At 35.7% G+C, this 24,400-nt stretch overlaps 1 protein-coding gene across 1 annotated transcript in view; it reads right to left on the bottom strand.

The window, feature by feature from the left end:
• The window catches only part of LOC113468504 (endochitinase A-like), a 41,975-nt gene extending 21,605 nt beyond the window's left edge, over positions 1-20,370 (bottom strand). Inside the window, exons 1-3 of the mRNA XM_026825465.1 lie at positions 20,354-20,370; positions 5,637-5,733; positions 245-299 (exon numbers count right to left, since the gene is read on the bottom strand). Coding sequence (XP_026681266.1) covers positions 245-299; positions 5,637-5,685 — 104 coding nt within the window. The 5' untranslated portion in view covers positions 5,686-5,733; positions 20,354-20,370. The remainder of the gene's footprint in view (positions 1-244; positions 300-5,636; positions 5,734-20,353) is intronic.
• Between the last annotated feature and the right edge of the window lie 4,030 nt (positions 20,371-24,400).

Below are 24,400 nucleotides of genomic sequence, written 5' to 3'. Positions count from 1 at the left end.
AAATTGACAAAGCGTAATAATTAAAATTACAAAATATTAATTCACAATAACCAAAATGGGACAATAGGTACTCGTTCAAAAGAACAATGCCAAATCAGTACAGCTCAGGAAACAAAGTTACTAAAAATTCCGAATATTGACATTAAAAAGGACAACATCGAATGAAAAATTGACAAAAAATACGTACTGCAGGAGAGAATAAAAATGAATTTGGAATGAGAGTGAGTTGAAAGCATGCTCACGAGATCCATCTATTTTATCCTCGTGAGCTTTCACTATCACAGTCATTGTCAACAACACTGAAATCAAACACAACAGAAACCATAAATTAATAAGCCGTTGGAACGTATACGAGAGTTCAATAAAAAAGTTAAGCGTAATAATTAAAATTACAAAATATTAATTCACAATAACCAAAATGGGACAATAGGTACTCGTTCAAAAGAACAATGCCAAATCATTACAGCTCAGGAAACAAAGTTACTAAAAATTCCGAATATTGACATTAAAAAGGACAACATCGAATGAAAATTTGACAAAAAATACGTACTGCAGGAGAGAATAAAAATGAATTTGGAATGAGAGTGAGTTGAAAGTAATAGCATGACGGAATGCAATGGACTGATACGTCAAACATAATAGACAGACAAGCTGAGACCTGAGACACGGGGGAACACCCTCCTGGCGAAGCCGTACAAAACAGGGTCAGATAATTCAATAATGCAAAGCTTCTATGTAGAAAAAACGAACATCTATTTTTCACTTATGTAGTGAAAGGAATATAAGAACATAACAGACTCAGAAGTAGAGAGAAGAGCAGGGGTTGGGGTATGAAAAACGGAGGAAAGTGGCATAAAGAGAAGAAGAATAATGTTAAAAGTGGAAGACAAGAGAGGAGAGAAGAGAAAGGACAATACATATATAATAGGAGAGTAGAGTAGGGGGGGATATGGGACATGGCTTTGTTCAAAGTTTCGCAATATTATTCCCATTTGCTAATGTAAATGGTAGATACATATTGGTAATAGGTAATAGGAAATACCAGTGAATCATCATAGCTTATACTAGATACGTAGATATACTCGTATATACGTTATGTTTCATAATGCAAAGCTCGTCGTATTTAAAATGTACCATCAATAATGACAGTATAAATAAAGCACCGTTTTTTTGACAGTATGAATAAAGCACCATCGCTAATGTTGTACTGACTACCTAACATATTGTACTTTCTATTGTAATATCTTTTATTCTGTTCCGTTATGTACTTCGAAATAGATTTCAATTGAAAATGAGTAGGTGCTTACATGTATTTCAGCATTTTCAGCACAAAGTTCCTTTTAGATCTTTTTTCCCCCTTGTTTCCTGTTTTCTGATACCTGTCCTAACACAGACAGAAGATAATACCCACAAGGTCACAGCAGAATATTACGGTAGGTAATGGTGACAAACTACGCAGCTAATCATGTCATTTGATAAGCCCAAAGGAGACAAAGGTAGAGGATCAGAGAAAAAGAAAGGGAGAGAGAAGAACAGTATGGAGAGTACCTACATCTTTTGCAAATAGCCAAAACCGAGAAGAGCTATAAATAAAGCAAGGGAAAAACAAGACAAACTGAAATGATAATGAAAACCAATGATAAACAACAATAAACATAAATAAGAATGAAAGAAAATGAAAGATTTCGGCTGATCTAGGTAGGTATTACATTAAATTTACAATACTTATATTTTACACCTTGAAGAAGGTGTAATTCCGAAACCAATTTCAGATTAAAGTTACACACCTATTTGGACCACTGACGAAAATACTTAATACAGTCTCTTTTTCCTCAAATTTTCCCTGATTTTATTCGTTCTTTCGAGATCAGAAATATCTCATAGTTCGGACTTTCTCCACACCATAGGTCTATGATTGACTATTATTCTGTCATTCGTGGCGTAATAATTAATAGGAAAATGCGAAATTATTATTTCATTCAAAAACATGATGAATGACAACATTGCTATGCATGTTATTTTATCCGTGGAATGATATTGTTCTATGGCGGATTCCATTGTTTTTCCTCTAGATCTAGATAGAGTAGAAAATAGTTTACTTCATTAGCAAGGTCTTTTCGGAGGTGAAAATACTCGGGTTGTCAGAAGGCAGAAGGAAGGCTCTGGATTCGATACCTCCACCTAAAGATTTAGGATTAACAATTATGCACTTTTCTATTCTCTTTTAATAGACATGAATATAAAATAAATAGTGAATAGTGCGATTACTATTCTTAACTTTGACGATGAAAAGAAAGGTCTTTTCGGAGGTGAAAATACTCGGGTTGTCAGAAGGAAGGCTCTGGATTCGATACCTCCACCTAAAGATTTAGGATTAACAATTATCTAATTTTCTATTCTCTTTTTTTATTTAGATTTATATAAAAAAAAACTTTTAATAGACATAAATATAAAACAAATAGTGAATAGTGATTACTGTTCTTAACTTTGACGATGAAAAGGAGACCAAGAAGACAGCGAAAAATCTTTGGCAAAGAGTGGAAAATCTCAAGGCAAAGAGAGAACTTCAGCTCAACTTTATTGCACTTTAAGTATTTCCGATTTCTTTCAAACAATGAATCTGTGCCAATAAATAATTATTCAAAGAATGGAGACATTTTTGAAATGCTGAAAGGTCTTTTCGGAGGTGAAAATACTCGGGTTGTCAGAAGGAAGGCTCTGGATTCGATACCTCCACCTAAAGATTTAGGATTAACAATCTACTTTTCTATTCTCTTTTAATAGACATAAATATAAAATAAATAGTGAATAGTGATTACTATTCTTAACTTTGACGATGAAAAGGAGACCAAGAAGACAGCGAAAAATCTTTGGCAAAGAGTGGAAAATCTCAAGGCAAAGAGAGAACTTCAGCTCAACTTTATTGCACTTTAAGTATTTCCGATTTCTTTCAAACAATGAATCTGTGCCAATAAATAATTATTCAAAGAATGGAGACATTTTTGAAATGCTGATGAAAAGGGAGGGAGAAGGAAGAAGACGAAGAAATAAGCATTCATCTGCGAAGCCTTTATTGCACTTTAAGTATTTCCGATTTCTTTCAAACAATGAATCTGTGCCAATAAATAATTATTCAAAGAATGGAGACATTTTTGAGATGCTGATGAAAAGGGAGGGAGGAGGAAGAAGACGAAGAAATAAGCATTCATCTGCGAAGTAGAATGAAAGGATGAGAAGAGATGTGAAGTAAAGCAGATGACACTTTTACTGAAAGCTACTCTAGAAATGTGAAAGAAAATAACAAAGTGCTGTGAAGCTGTAGAAGAACAGAAAAATAATACATAGATAAAAGTTCAAGTAGGTAGGTAAGTAGTTTCATTTTAAATATCACAAGTTCACTGAAATACACAAAGAACAGAGAGGAGGAAAGAAAATAACAAAGTGCTGTGAAGCTGTAGAAGAACAGAAAAATAATACATAGATAAAAGTTCAAGTAGGTAGGTAAGTACTTTCATTTTAAATATCACAAGTTCACTGGAATACACAAAGAACAGAGAGGAGGAGTAAGGGGAGATTAAAGACATGGCAAGGCAGAATAGAGCAATAGAAAACGGATTGGTTGACAGGAAGGATGAGAAAAGTTGAAAACTACCAAAAAATACTAATAGGTAATAAAATGGATAATGGAAAGAAAACGGAAGAATTCAGAATCAAAGATTCCAAGACTTGAAGAGGCTGCGTGTGTTTAATTTCATGACCAACATGTATCCAGATTTCAGAACCAAACGAGGAAACTATGGAGCTGGGAGCCAAAGAAAAAGTTTTCTAAGCTTAGAATAGAAAACCAAGGTGATTTTCAAATGTTCATTTAGCACTCTAGTACAAAATGCCACGAAAACGATCATTCCTCTGATTACCTGAACGTTTAAATTTGCGAACTTCACAAATTCTACAGAATTTTCCATGGGGACATTATCATCGTCACAGAATTTTCTTGAATAACCACCAGTCCACCAGGTTTAAAGTAATGAACCTTGAATAATAATAACATGCCTCTCCTAGGTCAGATAAAATTGACCAAGTTTGGGTTCACAATGTCATTTATTATGGTGAACATTGAACAATAAAACACTCGAAGACACGAAATGTACCTTCACATTGTTTCAAGTCATTAAAAGTAATGAACCTTGAATAATAATAACATGCCTCTCCTAGGTCAGATAAAATTGACCAAGTTTGGGTTCACAATGTCATTTTTTATGGTGAACAATAAAACACTCGAAGACACGAAATGTACCTTCACATTGTTTCAAGTCTTTCAAATGGATCACTAAAGTTCATCAAAGCTGCGTGCTGATGGTACCCAGACGAGTGATCATCTGGGCAATTAAGGGCTGCTGGCTTTTCTCAGCAACATTCAGGGTGAGGCTAATAAAAGGAGAGTAGCTTACCACCGAATCGACCTCATAAAGTCATCAAGTCACCGTCATTTCGCCAAAAAAACATTGCAGTTATACAGCATAAAGTGACTTTAAACACACCTCAAACAAACTCATACTTACCACACTTCATTATAAAAACTAACTTGTTTCTGGATACTACAATTTTCCGAAACCCTAATTAGCACCCCATTAAACAAAAATTTGATAAGTGCGAGGTCCCATTAATGCACACACATGTATGGATGTGGCTGACAGGTAAATGTGTATAAATTATGAAGAATATGTGTACGTTTAATCTCCCAACATTTTTTTATGTCTGACTCATTTTATGACTCATTAAAGAACCGTAAGATCTCATGTGCTAAAGAACCGTGAGATCTCATGAACATAAATCTAATAACGTTAGAGAGTCATTAAACAAAGAAGACAAGACCAGGTGATATAAAGTAATGAACCTTGAATAATAATAACATGCCTCTCCTAGGTCAGATAAAATTGACCAAGTTTGGGTTCACAATGTCATTTTTTATGCTGAACAATAAAACACTCGAAGACACGAAATGTACCTTCACATTGTTTTTACTAGTGGTAGCTGATCATTAGGCTATTGAAAGAATAATCTTCACACCAATAGTTCTATGGGTACTGGGTACATAATGATTAATGACATAATGACTCAATAATAACGAAATGTAAGTGATCCATTGGAAGTTTAAACATCTTTGGATAATGGATCAACCATTTCAAGAAGGGCAATAGTTTGCACGGTTTCAGGGGACTCTAGGATTGTACAAGTCATTAGCTATTGGTAGCTGATCATTAGGCTATTCAAAGAATAAGCTTCACACCAATGGTCCTATGGGTCCATTCCATAATGACTCAATAATGGTGAAATCTAGGTGATCCTTATGAAGCTTAAACTTCTTTGGATAATGGATCACCTATTTGAAGAATGGCAATATTTGCATGGTCATAGCAATGTATCTGAGAAGACCCTAGGATTGCAAATAGTCCTGACATAAAAATGAACTCTGAACATTAGGAAATCAATTTGAAAACCGCCTTGACGAATAACTGCTGAGTTGTAAAAGTCATTTTTAAACTACCTGCATCAATATGGACCTTCACAAAGTTACAGAATACAGAGGCAGACCTAAATCCAAATAATAAAATAATGGTTTTTAGGGTACTTACCACTCAGGGTCGTGATCCAAAACCAATGGTGACACAAATGAAGGATCATCGTGGCATTAGAGGAGTATCAGGCACCATTCTACATGTTTCATTCAGTCTGAAACAAAGAGAAGATGAAATTATGTACAGGCATTCTGTATGTTTTCCCAGATTATATGATGGCCACGAGGCCCACGAGGCTACAAAACCAATGGTGACACAAATGAAGGATCATCGTGGCATTAGAGGAGTATCAGGCACCATTCTACATGTTTCATTCAGTCTGAAACAAAAAGAAGATGAAATTATGTACAGGCATTGTCTATGTTTTCCCAGATTATATGATGGCCACGAGGCTACTTGACACTGATGTTCTCAGCTAGACTCGTGGAGATTACCTACTCATTGCTATGTTTATGTATTACGTTATGTTATGAAACCCATAAAATACATGAGACATTGTTTAGACTGCTGGGGTAAGTAAAGGGACTTTTAAGTCTCTTGGCGAAGCCGTACAAAACAGGGTCAGATAATTCAATAATGCAAAGCTTCTATGTAGAAAAAACGAACATCTATTTTTCACTTATGTAAGTCCAAACACAAGTGACGTGAACGTGATGCATTTGGATCTGAGTGCACTTTTTAATTTGTTCATCTAGAAGTTTCTAACGAGGAAGTTATTCAATCATGCAACGAAATACGTACGTCATCCGTTGCCATTTTCACGGGCAAAACTTGAGTGGATAGAGACGAGAGTGGTGGTATCGAATGATAGAGTGTGCTGTGTGAGGCGGCAAAGAAGACGAAAATTCAATAAACTGATGAGTTTATAGTGCATGTCCCACCATGTAATGTCAGAGTCCATTTCAATTTTACCTATCCTTTTCACGATCTGACAGAATGGATTACGAGTATTTCACAAAAATCTGTCCTCTTCAATTTTCTAGTGTTTTTACAAACTGACAAAATAGATTATGTTTCACACAAAGATCAGAAGAAAAACAAAGATAAGCACGAAATACGTACGTCATCCGTTGCCATTTTCACGGGCAAAACTTGAGTGGATAGAGACGAGAGTGGTGGTATCGAATGATAGAGTGTGAGGCGGCAAAGAAGACGAAAATTCAATAAACTGATGAGTTATAGTTCATGTCCCACCATGTAATGTCCGAGTCCATTTCAATTTTACCTATCGTTTTCACGATCTGACAGAATGGATTACGACATTACGAGTATTTCACAAAAATCTGTCCTCTTCAAATTTCTGGTATTTTTACAAACTGACAAAATAGATTGTTTCACACAAAAGATCAGAAGAACAACAAAGATAAGCACCATGATCTTCACGAATGAAAATAATTTTTAACCAATGATAAACAACAATAAACATAAATAAGAATGAAAGGAAATGGAAGATTTCTGCTGATCTAGGTAGGTATTACATTAAATTTACAATACCTATATATTTTACACCTTGAAGAAGGTGTAATTCCGAAACCAATTTCAGATTAAAGTTACACACCTACTTACTTGGAACACTGACGAAAATCAAAATTTGATACACCAAGTGATAATCAAGACTAGTTACAGTCAAGGTCGTTGATGTTTTGGTTAGGATGGTCATTACAACAGATAGGTGCAATATGATTACCAGTACATATTAGATAGCATTAATAGTCCTGGATATGGTGATAGGTGCTCTTAGCGATATAATCACCATGTTACTCATAATACAAGTGGGGGAACACCCTCCTGGCGAAGCCGTACAAAACAGGGTCAGATAATTCAATAATGCAAAGCTTCTATGTAGAAAAAACGAACATCTACTTTTCACTTATGTAAGTCCAAACACAAGTGACGTGATGCATTTGGATCTGAGTGCACTTTTTAATTTGTTCATCTAGAAGTTTCTAACGTGATAGTGGCCAAGGCCACCTCGTGAGCTAATTATCTTGAGCCTAGCTGATAAGGTGATAACGCTACCGACAACGGGTAGTATTAGTACTAGATCATAAGTTTCTAACGAGGAAGTTATTCAATCATGCAACGAAATACGTACGTCATCCGTTGCCATTTTCACGGGCAAAACTTGAGTGGATAGAGGCGAGAGTGGTGGTATCGAATGATAGAGTGTGAGGCGGCAAAGAAGACGAAAATTCAATAAACTGATGAGTTTAGTGCATGTCCCACCATGTAATGTCCGAGTCCATTTCAATTTTACCTATCGTTTTCACGATCTGACAGAATGGATTACGAGTATTTCACAAAAATCTGTCCTCTTCAAATTTCTGGTGTTTTTACAAACTGACAAAATAGATTATGTTTCACACAAAGATCAGAAGAAAAACGAAGATAAGCTGTAATGTCAGAGTCCATTTCAATTTTACCTATCCTTTTCACGATCTGACAGAATGGATTACGAGTATTTCACAAAAATCTGTCCTCTTAAAATTTCTGGTGTTTTTACAAACTCACAAAATAGATTATGTTTCACACAAAGATCAGAAGAAAAACAAAGAGAAGCACCATGATCTTCACGAATGAAAATAATTTTCCAATGATAGTGGCCAAGGCCACCTCGTGAGCTAATTATCTTGAGCCTAGCTGATAAGGTGATAACGCTACCGACAACGGGTAGTATTAGTAGGTACTAGCTAGATCATAAGCTAATCTGCTATCAGTGTAATCACTGTAATCTCTACCTATGAGCTATAACTCAACACAGTAGGCAGTGTCATAATCATAAAATTTCACAGGTATTAATTTTAATTCAGCAAATCCATCATATACCAATGTAGGCACATCGAAAGCACCAGTTCTCAATGGATCACTTTTTTTTTTTTTTTAAGAGGTTTGACAGAGGGAACTGTAACTGCTATAGACCATAGAGAGAAGGAAGACAGGATAGGAGAAAGCCACAGCCGTTCCGAGAACGAACATTATCCCAGCAGGATAAAATCCGCCCCGGGCGGGAATCGAACCCGCGGCCTAGCGCTTACGAGGCAGACGCACTACCAACTAAGCTAACTAGGCTGGCCAAATGGATCACTAAAGTTCATCAAAGCTGCGTGCTGATGGTACCCAGACGAGTGACCATCTGACCATCTGGGCAATTAAGGGGTGCTGGCTTTTCCCAGCAACATTCAGGGTGAGGCTAATAAAAGGAGAGTAGCTTACCACCGAATCGACCTCAAGTCATCAAGTCACCGTCATTTCGCCGAAAAACATTGCAGTTATACAGCATACAGTGATTTTAAACACACCTCAAACAAACTCATACTTAACACACTTCATTATAAAAACTAACTTGTTTCTGGATACTACAATTTTCCGAAACCCTAATTAGCACCCCATTAAACAGAAATGTGATAAGTGCGAGGTCCCATTAATGCACACACATGTATGGATGTGGCTGACAGGTAAATGTGTATAATAAGTAATAAGAAGAGCATTTTGGCTTTTGACGTTAGATACCACAGTTCTTCACGCAACACTAAAGTTAATGAATTTCAAGAATCAATATTGAGAATCTAGGGTACTCTAATAAAGGTTTTTCATTTCGACCTCGAGCTGATAAAATACTACTCAAGAGAACTACGAAGTGGATTAAACAGAAATGTGATAAGTGCGAGGTCCCATTAATGCACACACATGTATGGATGTGGCTGACAGGTAAATGTGTATAATAAGTAACAAGTATGAAGAATATGTGTACGTTTAAACTCCCAACATTTTTTTATGTCTGACTCATTTTATGACTCATTAAAGAACCGTAAGATCTCATGAACATAAATCTAATAACGTTAGAGAGTCATTAAACAAAGAAGACAAGACCAGGTGATATAAAAGTGTCACTTAATAAAATAAATGAAAATTTACTCAATGATTTAGAAATTATGCTTTCGAATATAAAGAGAAATGTCTCCCCGTCCGAATCATCATTAACACCAGTCATCAGCAAACTAAGTATTTGATTGAGGTTTCTCTTTCTCTGTTTAATCACCATAAAATAAAGTGTGAACGAAAAATGTAAATATCGCAACAACAACAAATGTGTTATTCTAACTTTTAATTTCCAATGAGCAAGAAGGTGTTACAAACATTTCTTTACAAGTAGGTACGTCGTACGTAACTTTCAAAAAAGAGTTAATTTTTTCACCCAAAAATTGCATGACTTGCCCTAGTATGAACATGATTTTTCACTGGAAATCTCGAACTTAAATATAACTATGGGTTTAGAATTCACTAGAAATCTCGTTGACCAGGTGATATAAAAGTGTCACTTAATAAAATAAATGAAAATTTACTCAATGATTTAGAAATTATGCTTTCGAATATAAAGAGAAAAGTCTCCCCGTCCGAATCATCATTAACACCAGTCATCAGCAAACCAAGTATTTGATTGAGGTTTCTCTTTCTCTGTTTAATCACCATAAAATAAAATGTGAACGAAAAATGTAAATATCGCAACAACAAATGTGTTTTCTAACTTTTAATTTCAAATGAGCAAGAAGGTGTTACAAACATTTCTTTACAAGTAGGTACGTAACTTTCAAAAAAGAGTGTATTTTTTCACCCAAAAATTGCATGACTTGCCCTAGTATGAACATGATTTTTCACTTGAAATCTCGAACTTAAATATAACTATGGGTTTAGAATTCACTAGAAATCTCGTAACAGGGGATTTAGAACATTAAAACTTCCCACAGTTTCTAGAAGCCAGGTGTGGAAAATGCCCGTTTATTCTGATCCGTTGTCATGGCAACACAAGGCTAAACGTACATGATTTTTCAATGGAAATCTCTAACTTAAATATACCTATGAGTTTAGAATTGACTAGAAATCTGGTAACCCATGGGGGTTTAGAAGAAACCCCTAGAGACTATGTTTCTAGAAGCCAGGTGTGGAAAATGCCCGTTTATTCTGATCCGTTGTCATGGCAACACAAGGCTAAATTTAGAACATTAAAACTTCCCACAGTTTCTAGAAGCCAGGTGTGGAAAATGCCCGTTTATTCTGATCCGTTGTCATGGCAACACAAGGATAAACCCGGATAACGTTCTGCATGCCCTCATACACCGGGGTTATGCTAAATTGTAACACTAGGTAAATGACATGCTTAAACGCAATAAAACGTACGTATCAGTTGTATATCAGACACGATACAAACACCATTTGAGAATTATAATTCAGTGTATCCAAGTATATGTATTCTAAAACCGAAAAGATTTTTTTTTTTTTTTTCATTTTTTTAAACCAATTGGATTACTATTTTACTAATGTTAAGCAACATTTGATTGGTATCTGGATGGGCCACCATAATATGGATATGGGCAATCACAAGCTTCTGACTTTTCTCGGACCGATTTATACTGGGTGAGGTCAATTCTTTTTGCAAGGTTTATACGCTTTTCTTGGAATGAAATTCCATGACTTTTCCAGGTTTTCCCTGTTATGTAATTCTATCCGACTCCTAATACATTATTCAACTATGTACACATGTAGATTAATCTTATGATATTCCAAGCTGATTAAAATCGATCAATTAGATCAAATCCTGTTATCGAACACCCAAGGTTATTAGTTGAAATACCACACCCCCACTAAATTGATGCCAATGTAAACAAAATCCACGGAAAGTAAACAAAAACAATTAGGTGTGTATTACATAAGTTGCATAGGCGTAACAAACATTATCCGTATATAACTGAGATTTGGTAGTTTAGTTTGGTGGACTATCAAACAGATACCTAGTAGGTAGGTACCTATCTAATGATTGCATATAAATCGTTATTGAAATCACAAAGAATGGAAAGTAACGTATGAGAGAACAAGCGCTGATTCAGAAGTGGTTTATAAACAGTTCAACTGCTCTAAAATAGACTACCTACTTTGAATCAACTGTGAGGGATTTTAAATGCGGTCTTTTCTAGAAAAACCCCATTTTGTAAAATGATTCCAAAAAAAAAACTACAGTATGAATATCAAGGATAGAAACCTAAAAGTTGAAAAACAGATTCCCTCGATCTATTTTTAACCATCGCAATCAGCATTTTTATCATCACGTTGATTTATACTGTGCAAAAATTGCTCCTGAAAGAGATTGTGCAAAAATTGCTCCTGAATTTATGTTAAGGCGGTCTCTTCTTGATCACTTGTGTGCCGCGTCCATTTCAGTTTAGGACTATTGCACTACTACTGGAAGAGAAAGAAAAGGAATAAGAATAATATAGAAAATAATCTCATACGCCCAACATATTCATCAAGCCTGAAAAAGAACCTCCTATCAATAGGTGATCGCGATGAAGTGCTAGAACTGCTAAACAAATACCACCATCACGAATCTCTCTTCTCGGACACATAATTACATACACAATTGAACCAGAAGTACTCACACATCTGCATAAAGAGTACCAATAAGTACCATCTCATCCCATGACAGGATAAATAGAAGTACCTCTTTAAGAAATTCTAAGAACACTTATTTGATTCTACTTATTTGACTGATCATTTGGTTCCACTTTCTCCTAAGGTACTGCACAGAGTTCCTAACAATGATTCTAATAAGTATGGAATCATTTTGGCCTCTCTAATGACAAAATGTGTTTTAAATTGTAATTGCACTAATTGTATTTCACTCCCTATGGCGAAGAAAAGAGGGACCCTGCTATCATGCCAAGTTAGAGAAACTTTACACTAGTAAACCATTTTTTCATTGACTAAATAAATGAAAGAAAATACCAGAGAACCAGCAGCACCCATAATGACAGCCCAGTGTACTGTGGGTACAACCCCGTAGGCAGCCCAACATACGAACACTAGCATCTTAATGTCGGGATGAATGTTAAGGCGAGGTATTTGCAGGATCATGCAAGCGATGAAGATGGCGAAGACGGTGGCCAAGTAGAAATTCTGCCATTCCTAGGGAAGATAGAAGAATAAGAAAATTAGAATTTAACAGTTAACAAGCTGGGTCCGTCCCTCCGGGAATTATTTAGCCCGTAGTTTATTCGATCAGTACCTATGTATGTACCTACCTAATTTACGTATGAGAGAACAAGCGCTGATTCAGAAGTGGTTTATAAACAGTTCAACTGCTCTAAAATAGACTACCTACTTTGAATCAACTGTGGGGATTTTAAAAGCGGTCTTTTATAGAAAAACCCCATTTTGTAAAATGATTCCACATAAAAAAACTACAGTATGAATATCAAAGATAGAAACCTAGAAGTTGAAAAACAGGACCTACTTTGAATCAACTGTGAGGGATTTTAAATGCGGTCTTTTCTAGAAAAACCCCATTTTGTAAAATGATTCCACATAAAAAAAAACTACAGTATGAATATCAAGGATAGAAACCTAAAAGTTGAAAAACAGATTCCCTCGATCTATTTTTAACCATCGCAATCAGCATTTTTATCATCACGTTGATTTATACTGTGCAAAAATTGCTCCTGAAAGAGATTGTGCAAAAATTGCTCCTGGTTCCCTCGATCTATTTTTAACCATCGCAATCAGCATTTTTATCATCACGTTGATTTATACTGTGCAAAAATTGCTCCTGAAAGAGAATTTATGTTAAGGCGGTCTCTTCTTGATCACTTGTGTGCCGCGTCCATTTCAGTTTAGGACTATTGCACTACTACTGGAAGAGAAAGAAAAGGAATAAGAATAATATGATTTTTTGATTTTACTTTCATGTAATGATTTAAAATCAAGACTAGAGCCCGTTCTCCCTTTATTCCCAATATAAGGCTCAAGTCACCCATCCATTTATTGGCCTTGCTCGGCGTAGCTTAACATAGATGACGCTGAAACCGGTCTTAAATGATCGACTGAAGTGTTATCTAAAACTTTCTCGCTTTGAGTTTATAGGTCGTCGCGACAAATTTCAAGATCAGAGCTCAGAGTTCATAGGTCGTCGCGACAAATTTCAAGATCAGAGCTCATTTGTGTGAGAAAATGTGAAAAAAATCCCGCAAAAAAAAAATGTGAAAAAAATCCCCCAAAAACCAGTTTTTTTGGTTTTTTGGCTTTATGGTTTTCTGGACAAAATTTGCACCACCATTTTCGTGTTCCTGGTAAAAAGACCTTTAATTTGATATATAGGTCGACCAGGTTAGGATAAGTCCTTCTATGGGGACAATACCACACACAGACGACACCGAAGCGAATACAATAGTCCGTCCCTTATACCTTTTTATTACTATTGTAATAATAAAGGAAGGACGGACTAAAAATGAATGGAGGGCTTCGGAGAGACCCAAATATTTCATAATAAGTAGGTAAGTACCTACATATTACCCATACAAAACTACTTTCATTTAATGTATTCTACACGTAATTATGTCTTATTGATTATCCTCATTTCACTAAGTAGAAAGAAAGGATGAGAAGAGATGTGAAGTAAAGCAGATGACACTTTTACTGAAAGCTACTCTAGAAATGTGAAAGAAAATAACGAAGTGCTGTGAAGCTGTAGAAGAACAGAAAAATAATACATAGATAAAGTTCAAGTAGGTAGGTAAGTAGTTTCATTTTAAATATCACAAGTTCACTGGAATACACCAAGAACAGAGAGGAGGAGTAAGGGGAGATTAAAGAAAAGCAAGACAGAATAGAGCAATAGAAAACGGATTGGTTGACAGGAAGGATAAGAAAAGTTGAAAACTACCAAAAAATACTAATAATAAAATGGATAATGGAAAGAAAACATTACCCATACAAAACTACTTTCATTTAATGTATTCTACACGTAATTATGTCTTATTGATTATCCTCATTTCACCGCAATTCAGCAACTATGATATCGATGGTGCCTGGTTAATTTATACCGCGAGAAGAACCTTCAACGAGGCATTACAGTCCCACGTTAACAAAATTGACCATTAAAATCTCCGCTTTGTTGAATTTAATCCCCCGCTAATCACAGAGTATTGAAAATTTCATTTCATTAAAGCGGCGGTGACTCGTCATTCTTTATTTTAAAAACTCGATGTAATTCGTCTTTCGAATCCAAAAAGGAATTGCCTTGGCAGATAATCATTATCTTGATGGAGACCTACTTCTGTTTCTAGGAGGAAAAAGTAAAAAAATGAATGGAGGGCTTCGGAGAGACCCAAATATTTCATAATAAGTAGGTATAAGTACCTATTACCCATACAAAACTACTTTCATTTAATGTATTCTACACGTAATTAAGTCTTATTGATTATCCTCATTTCACCTACGAAGTGGAAAGGTTGGAATGAAGACTGCTCTGGTTTGAATTCCAGCGAAGCAGTAGAGTGACTTTAATTCATTCTAGCAGGGACTGCGCTTTTCCCTTACTGTCCGTGTCCATATCCATTGAAAAAGTTGTGAGTTGTGGCACATTGGATATCACAATGAACTACCAGGAAAAAGTTCAAACGGGGCATTATGAATGTATCCTATTGCAAATCAATATGGGTCTGTAATTAATTGGTGTTGCACAAAGCACAGCTTATCTTTTCCTTTCATTGGGCCTTGGACTGCAAGAGAAAAGTAAATCGGAGACCTACTTCTGTTTCTAGGAGGAAAAAGTAAAAAAATGGAATGGAGGGCTTCGGAGAGACCCAAATATTTCATAATAAGTAGGTAAGTACCTATTACCCATACAAAACTACTTTCATTTAATGTATTCTACACGTAATTATGTCTTATTGATTATCCTCATTTCACCGCAATTCAGCAACTGAAACTCACCATATGATTTATCAAAATTTATACCTACCTATCTAGTCCCATAAAATTTCAATGAATGAACTACCAGGAAAAAGTTCAAACGGGGCATTATGAATGTATCCTATTGCAAATCAATATGGGTCTGTAATTAATTGGTGTTGCACGAAGCACAACCAGGGTGTCTACCAAAATGAATTAAATGCATGCCAGAAAACTACATGCGTGTGATATGGACCATGAAGAAATGTAAATAAGATTTCAATAACCACGCCAAATTAAACCTGAGGACTATTAGACAAACTTCTCCAGTTCTCCAGTAGATACTTGAAAATAAAGGCAGGTCATGTACGTAACAAACGCTTTAGTTTTTGTACTGATTTCTTGAATGGATTCAGCGAGAATGACTCTCTATCTCTGTAACCTATTCCTAAATTAGACTACTCAAACAACTCATCTACTCATTGGTCATGCTACTGTAACTCAGATATTAGTGGATCGAGACCGAAATATGAGGCTATTAAAAAGCACATGTACCTACCAGGTAAGACATGGATCACGGATTTGCAAACTTGAAAGTTTTCACTTTTTGAGTTGAATAAGTAGTCCAAGTCATAATTGAAGCAGTATTTCCAAATGGTTCGACGTTATAAGTTCAAAACGTCATCAATAAAAAAGTGTCACAGGAAAAAACAACATAAATGAGAAAGAAGAAAATAAACACCTGAAAAGGGAGGGAGGAGGAAGAAGACGAAGAAATAAGCATTCATCTGCGAAGTGAGATATTGTGTGTTTACATAACAAATCGAACCCAGAATATCGAATTGTTGATATCGTCTCCCATCTTACAGGGTGTAGGCGTGGAAATATTCTTCATCCAAAATACATATTCTTCGTTTTTTTTTTTTTTTTTTAATGAAACTCTATTTCGTGAGACCATATCAAATTTTACAAAATGTATCCGAACAGAATCAGAGAAGTCCAGATGGAACTAAAACTGGTTCAATGTCAAAATACTCAACAAATCCTCGGAGAAAGAGAAGATACATACAATCTATCAGGATAAAAAATAAGGTATTAGAATAGGTTGGTAATATTTCCCTTTACACCCATCAAACACTTGAAGTCAATGTTCTCTGGTGTCAAAATAACACACGGTATAGCAAAATTACCTCTGCTAACCAGCACACGTATAGATGAAGTATTCGTAGTTCAGAATGAAGGTGTGCTAATTCTTATGAATAATAATAATAAAAATAATGGATTAGTCTCAGAGGCGCATCGTGAAAGGAATGTCTCCAATTTAAAGAAAATGTCCCAGGAAAGTACAAAGTAGTGAAAACAAATAAGCTTCTCAATTATTACTAAGAGTGTAAAAAGGGTATTAGAGAATAAAATAAAGTGATAGCGAGGGAAAGAAGAAATAATAATGAAGAAAGACCGATTCTGTTTCTAGGTATTAAATTTAATCTTAATGCTAGTGTCCATTCAGGAAATAAAAGAAGAAAAGAGAAAAACACAACCCTGACCCAAAGTTGTGACTTTTGTTAATAGCTCATTCCTAAAGGTGATTTAGCTAAAAACCTAAAAAGATCAGATTCTCTTTACAGTGATGTTATTGAACCACAAGGCAAGCTATACAATAAATGAGAAGTGAATAGTATCAAAAAATCATGACTAATAAGAACCATATATCCTGTAAAAAAACTAGGTATAATGAATTAATTAATTTTAAAAAGTTTACTTCAACTTAAAGTCTATAAGGTGAAACTCCCAAGTCCATTTACCCAAGGCCTCGGGGCCAGAACAACTGCACCACTGTTATTAGCTAATTGATCAGTGAAAGGGGCCTGAATCTGAACACATAGGTACAATGGTACTTCGGTGCTTAACACTAGATGAAACAATAGAAAGTGATTCTCAAGTGGCTGAAGTGGCGTGTCACACATCTACTCATGTAAGTATTCATATCCAGGAAAAATTGAAAACAGACAAAAAAAAACTCTTGTGATGTCCAAAATGTCCGGAAAAAACCCCTCATCAATGTAGAAAGTAGGGTTTTGGGCATTAATAGCCAAGGACGCAAGGTGGTAGCTTGTTCATAGGAAGTGGGTTTTGGGCATACCATCGAGCTTCTGTTTCTACTTAAGGAGGAGTATCAAGATATTGTCCACCCATCTGACATGGAACCTACACCTCAACAGAACCTACAACAATGAAGCTCCCTGTGCCCTCATTGTTTCAAGAAAGATAATCAAGAATAATGGCAGCTGCATCTACAGAATAAACACGTAGAAGACAATACAGGAAGCTATACAGCTGCTATAATTAGTAGATCATAGAATTAGGAACAAAAATCATCATAAGACCACCAGAAGAAGATATACATAAATATTATAAGTAAGCATAAAGTTATTAGATCATAGAATCAGGTAGATTAACAGAAGGTAGGCTAAGCCAGGATCATCAAAAGAAAGCCAAAGATGATATAGGAAGGTATACTTACAGCTGCTATAATTAATAATTAGTAAATAATAGAATTAGGATCAAAAACCATCAGAAGACCACCACAAGAAGATATAAGAATGCATAAAGCTAGTAGATCATAGAATCGAAAACATCAGAAGAGCACCCAGAATCTAATTTACAAATTTACCCACCAGGCACCCCCGGTAATAAAACGCACTCATACAACTTGTTTTGACGCATTTACACGTGGACATGCTATGGAATATGGACGCAAATTAGAGGAAGTTGCCAGAGAGGTAGGCTAGGCCAACGATTCCCAAAATGGTCGGTGGAGGATAGGTATAAGGATTTAGGTACATTTCCTCCCAATTCATCAATCGGCGAAAGAGTTTGCAAAATTTCCTTTTGATCAAATCTTAGAAAGTGTTTTATAAACAAGGATTTTTTTCTATGATACATTTTTCACTTGTTTGCCTTCATTTAATTAGTAAACAGCCTAGAACTTTGACGACATTGTTAAGAGATAAGTTGTTCTAGTCTAGAAATGGAACTACATAGAAAACATGAACTTCAACTATAAGTACTTACCAAATACTTTGTTGCAAGTACCTACTACAGGAAAATAACGCTGATTCTGTTCCAGAGACACATGTGCAAATGTTCACAATGCAAAGACTACAAAAATGAGAACCACTGTTAAGCTCTGGCAACGCATTCTCAGATTCATGAATATTTAATACCAGGTAAGTACGTTCGTGTTATCATATATGTTCACTTCCGCCTACAATCTTCTTGCTTTCATCAAGTTAGAAGATCCGAGGTTCCATATTCTCATAAGATGTGACATGAAGATGAAATCGTGTTGGCCTGCGGATGATATATCTCTTGATCAAGAAATTGAGACTTAGAAAGAAGGAACTATTTGAAACATAGCTCGAATGCTCCGTCAGAAATGGCTTCAATACTGCAAGTCTGCCAGAGGAAAATAGTGCCAAATGGAGACATCACAAGGAAGAAAATTTCCCAGAAAAATTCCCGATACCTACTAAAGGTATTACTTAGGTAATTTCAAATTTGGCAAGGCCAGAAGAATGGACACCAGCAACTCAAGATAGAATCCATTGATGTGCACCTTTACTGTAAATAATACCTCAATCTACCAACAGCAAGCCTAGAAACAAACCAAACTTGAAATTTGAAAGTCAATACAGTGAACTTGTCATTCTTGAAGGTTATAATACGGATCAAGATCTTTGGAAGCGATATGAAGAAGATAAGAAGCTACTTTTACCGTCCGTCTTGCGGTGGATAATTAGAAGAAATTACCTGACTTACCTACTTACTTCTTTCGTAGCAATCAGCATTACAACTTGGTAGGTATGGTCAGTAATAACTGCTTACTCGAGACCCCAGAAGTTCAATTTTTTACTGTCTCATCTTGTATGGCTGTTTTATTTGTTGTTCACGAGATTTAAACTGAGAAGTCGCGCTCGGAGGGAGTTAGGAGCTAGTTTTACACAAGCCTTGGTAGCTTGGTACAGTGACACTTTCATGTACGAGTAGTTTGACAATTTTATGATGGAATTTTCGATCAAAATATTCCGCTGTTTACCTACATAAAACCATGTATTTTTACATAAGTAACGCTGTTCACAATGAACCTTTCATGTTCTCTTTTCCTCAAGTCTAAAGTCCTTGGGTACTTACAGAGGCACAAAGGGAATTTCTTATCTCAATGGCCATTTTCTTTCCCCTTTTCCCCATTCGTGCAGTCTTCTCCTCCACTTCCTTCTCTCCTTCCTGTTTCCCTCTGTCCCAATTATTTTCCTCATCAAAGCCTACCTTTACATAGCATAACTGCTGAAGGTAATTATGTTTTTACAAGAGGATTAGAAGCAGGCACTATTCTGTGACAACCGCAGAATCATGCTAATCTCGCAGTGTTGGATAGCGGAGAGAGTAATTAAGAATTAAACACACTGGCAGGACTTAGAACAAGGGTTTATGACTTATAAAAATGATGTTAAATCTAAGCATCTGCCTGTGCCACTGCGCAATGATTCCAAAGCTCCAAAGATGAGGCACATTGACTCTGTGAAGTGTTCTTATTAGAGATAGCTCTCAATATAACAGGTTGATGACAAAGTTGAGGATCGGATCGTAGTGGGCTTGAGGAAGTGAAATTGGCACACCTAGTTTCAACACCATTAAGTGTAGGTAACAGATATTCATTGTTTGAGGACTGCGAGATTGGATCTTGTATACAATTTCTGAGGTTCTGAATTTGTGGTCGATACTGTACTTCCTTTATGGATGAAATACTTTCAATCACATTGCCTCATGAACTGTCATGTCGGACGCCATATGAATCTGATAGACAAAGTCATATGGTGTTCTATGAATCTACATTTTCGGATAGTCTTATTTGACTACCGATGTAAGGCTGAGGGTACCTATTAACTATGATATTCTAACTGTTATAATAGTTGTTTATGCTCGTCCTCTGGAGGCTGTGCATGTAGGTTAAGTAAGATATAAATAAAAGAATACAGGTACTTAAATACTACCAAAAATTAATGTTGAATCCAGGCAGGATCAAAGCACTCGCACCAGGGCAGATCCACTGATGAAAAAATATTAAATAACCAGGAGTGGCTTCTTGTAGTAAATAATCCTGCGTGTTCACTACTAACTAAGGTATGACTGTACTTGTAATCCTTAGTGTCTATTCATTCCAACAACAAAAATATGTATATAGGTGCACTCAACAACAAATCAAAGCGAACCGAAAATAAAAATTCACTTACAAACAGGCAAGAGAGTAGCTAACACGATAATGATATATAACATAGCCTTATATAATTGATTTTATTTTTTGAATGGATTGAATAAATACCTCACACCATCACTTACTAATCAGAATGTCTTCCCCGCAGAACCTAGAGCTGTCATTTGGTACAAATTAACTGAGCAAGAAATATTTAATAGAATTTTGTGTGATGGCTTGCATATTTTTTTAATAATAATAATAATAATAATAATAGACTCTTGAGTGGAAGGTAACCACTAGGCGAGGTTAACGCCGGAGGCGTTTTCTACCACCTAACCCTTAGAGCTCCATTATTATGTGGTCAAAATCTCAAATAAATGAGGATAAAATTCCATGCCTCGGCTGGGATCGAACCCACGCCCTCCTGTTTACCAGGCGAGCGTCTTGACCACTACGCTACCGAGTTTTTTGATTAGGTATTTCTGGATATGATTAGGAGCAGGGACCTTTAATTTTAACTGATAATATATTCAAGATTGGAAAAATGAAAAATTGAGCTCCATATTCAAGATAGGGTGCTTTCAGAGCTAGGTAACAAGGTAACTTTGATACTAGGAAGACAAGTAAGTTCCTACTCTGGTTTTGATTCAGCAAAGGATTAGAAACAATAGGTACCTATACACTTTGGAGAATTGATGGGATTTCAGGTCTCAAGAGATTATGAATAACTAGAGATAACTAGGCACACAGAAACACAAAATAACGTAAACAATAATTAAATTAATAATTTAGTAATAAAACACCTGCAGGAGAATGGATTAGCACAGAAGCTGATTTGATTACTGAATACTGATAGTTACTGAATGAAAATAATGAAATAGAAATGTTCAAATTTTGTTGCATGTTGCATTGAACAAGAACCAGAAAGATCTCACAGAAGTTAGTGAGCAGTAGATAAAAGTATCGCCAGACAAAAAGTGAAGCCATAAATGTGCAAAGAGTGAGTGAGTGAGTGAGTGAGTTGACTCCTGTCAACGAAAAACCCAAATACGGTATTCCTACTGAATTTTCAACAAGTACATACTCCATTTACCGTGACTTTGTGACTCTTTTTTTCAAACAGAGTTTCATGAACTTTTTACAATAATAATTTCTGTCAACGAAAAACCCAAATACGGTATTCCTACTGAATTTTCAACAAGTACATACTCCATTTACCGTGACTTTGTGACTCTTTTTTTTCAAACAGAGTTTCATGAACTTTTTACAATAATAATTGTGATTCAAAATAATTATCTACTTATAGAGATTTATGTGACCTCTCAAGAAAGATCTCAGTGGATGTTTTCGAAACACGTAAAACTAAAATAAAATTTGTATTAAAGATCTGTAAATTAACGTAAAATATTGTGTGATAAAAAGTAAAACACATCAATATTAACTAAATTCCCAATATATAAAAAATATCTCATTTCGAGTGCAACACAATGGAATTTTACGATGGAAGGGATTTTTTAAATTCCCAATATATAAAAAATATCTCATTTCGAGTGCAACACAATGGAATTTTACGATGGAAGGGATTTTTTGGAAGAAGCAAAACAAGGTGGATAATTAGAAGAAATTACCTGACTTACCTACTTACTTCTTTCGTAGCAATCAGCATTACAACTTGGTAGGTATGGTCAGTAATCAGCTAAGGGATTTTTTGGAAGAAGCAAAACAGGAGACATCCAACGAAAAGTCTGAAATCCAAGCATACTACGCCAACAAGACCATCTTCATTACCGGGGCTTCAGGATTCCTAGGTACTCTTATCCTAGAAAAACTTCTTAGAACGAGTTCAAAACGTCATCAATAAAAAAGTGTCACAGGAAAAAACAACATAAATGAGAAAGAAGAAAATAAACACACAGGTTAAACAGAAGGAGACAAAAAGAAAACGCAAAGGTAAAAGGTGGATGATAAAAAAATTCAAAGGTCAAAGGTAAACAGTGAAAAAATCAAAGGGATAAAAGTTTATTAGAAGGATAACAATCGATGACTTCCATTTACGTCATGACATAAATGACATTAATATTGTTTGACTTCTGACTTCTTCGCTAGTATAGATTTACTGTTGTCAATACAAGTGTTGATGTTGTCTCTGAAAAGTGACAAGCTCTACTTTCCATTGATATGGATCATTTCATTAACGAAATTGTAATTTAACTATAATTTATTCTCAATCCTTTCTGTTTTTTCCTCTATCTTATGAATGTTCATTTCACTCCCTCGTACAAATCCCTTTGCTTTTTGCTTTATTACGGTTTTCGTTCTTCTCAGAATGGTTTGTGATTTATCTCGGGTGTCAGTATTCGTTCTGTTATTAGATTTAAGTGCCCTGGGTGTTGTGGTTTCACTCGAAATGAGTACTTGGATTTCCCTCTTTTCCTCTCTCTTTCTCCCTCTCTTCTCTCTCTCCCTCTACTCTTTTTCAAGTTCTCTCTCTTCCACTTTCTCATTTTCTCTCTCAGTTTCTCTTCCACCTCTTATTCTCTCTTTCTATTTCCCTCTCCTTTCTGTTTCCCTCCTCTGTTTCTCCTTCCTATACGGAATAGAAAAGTATATTTTTCTTGCAAGTATTCCTCTCTCGCTCTCCCTATTTTGTTTTCTCTTTCTCACTCAATCATTTCTTCTCTTTCTGAAACTCCGCCAAGGTGCAATTTTCCTTTTTCTGATGTCTTAAAAATTTCCTCGAATTACTATCCTTGCTTTCAGTAAATTTTTAAAAGCAATACCGCCAGCCTAGTTTTAGTTTGGTTGGTAGCTCGGAATGGCTGACTTTCTCCTATCCTGTCTTCTTTCTTACCTCTGTATCGGAACCACAAATTTCATGGATGTGTTGATATTCTGAGAGCCACAAAATAGAGCTCTTTTCCCCTCTCTTTCTCCCTCTCTTCTCTCTCTCTCCCTCTACTCTTTTTCAAGTTCTCTCTCTTCCACTTTCTAATTTTCTCTCTCTGTTTCTCTTCCATCTCTCATTCTCTCTTTCTATTTCCCTCCTCTGTTTTTCTTTCCTATACGGAATAGAAAAGTATATTTTTCTTGCAAATATTTCTCTCTCGCTCTCTCTATTTTGTTTTCTTTCTCTCATCACTCAATCATTTTCTCTCTTTCTGAACCTCCGCCCAGGTGCACTTTTCCTTTTTCTGATGTCTTGAAAATTTCCTCGATTTTTTTTTTTTAAGAGGTTTGACAGAGGGAACTGTAACTGCTATGGTCTTATCGTCCCAAAATCGAAGAGAGAAGGAAGATAGGATAGGAGAAAGCCAGCCGTTCCGAGAACAAACATCCCATCAGGATAAAATCTGCCCTGGGCGGGAATTGAACCCGCGGCCTAGCGCTTACAAGGCAGATGCACTACCAACTAAGCTAACTAGGCTGGCGACCTTTAATTTTAACTGGTAATATATTCAAGATTGGAAAAAATTGAGCTCCGTATTCAAGATAGGGTGCTTTCAGAGCTAGGTAACTTTGATACTAGGAAGACAAGTAAGTTCCTACTCTGGTTTTGATTCAGCAAAGGATTAGAAACAATAGGTAGGTATGCACTTTGGAGAACTGATGGGATTTCAGGTCTCAAGAGATTATGAATAACTAGAGATAACTAGGCACACAGAAACACAAAATAACGTAAACAATAATTAAATTAATAATTTAGTAATAAAACACCTGCAGGAGAGTGGATTAGCACAGATTCACAGAAGCTGATTTGATTACCTACTGTACTGATACTGAAATACTGAATGAAAATAGTAAATAGGTACCTAATGAAAAATGAAATAAGAAATGTTCAAATTTT

This window comes from Diaphorina citri, unplaced genomic scaffold (genome assembly GCF_000475195.1).
Source record: "Diaphorina citri unplaced genomic scaffold, Diaci psyllid genome assembly version 1.1 scaffold756, whole genome shotgun sequence".
NCBI lineage: Eukaryota > Metazoa > Arthropoda > Insecta > Hemiptera > Psyllidae > Diaphorina > Diaphorina citri.
Note: the sequence above shows the minus strand (reverse complement) of the source record. Positions and strands in the feature narration are given on the sequence as shown.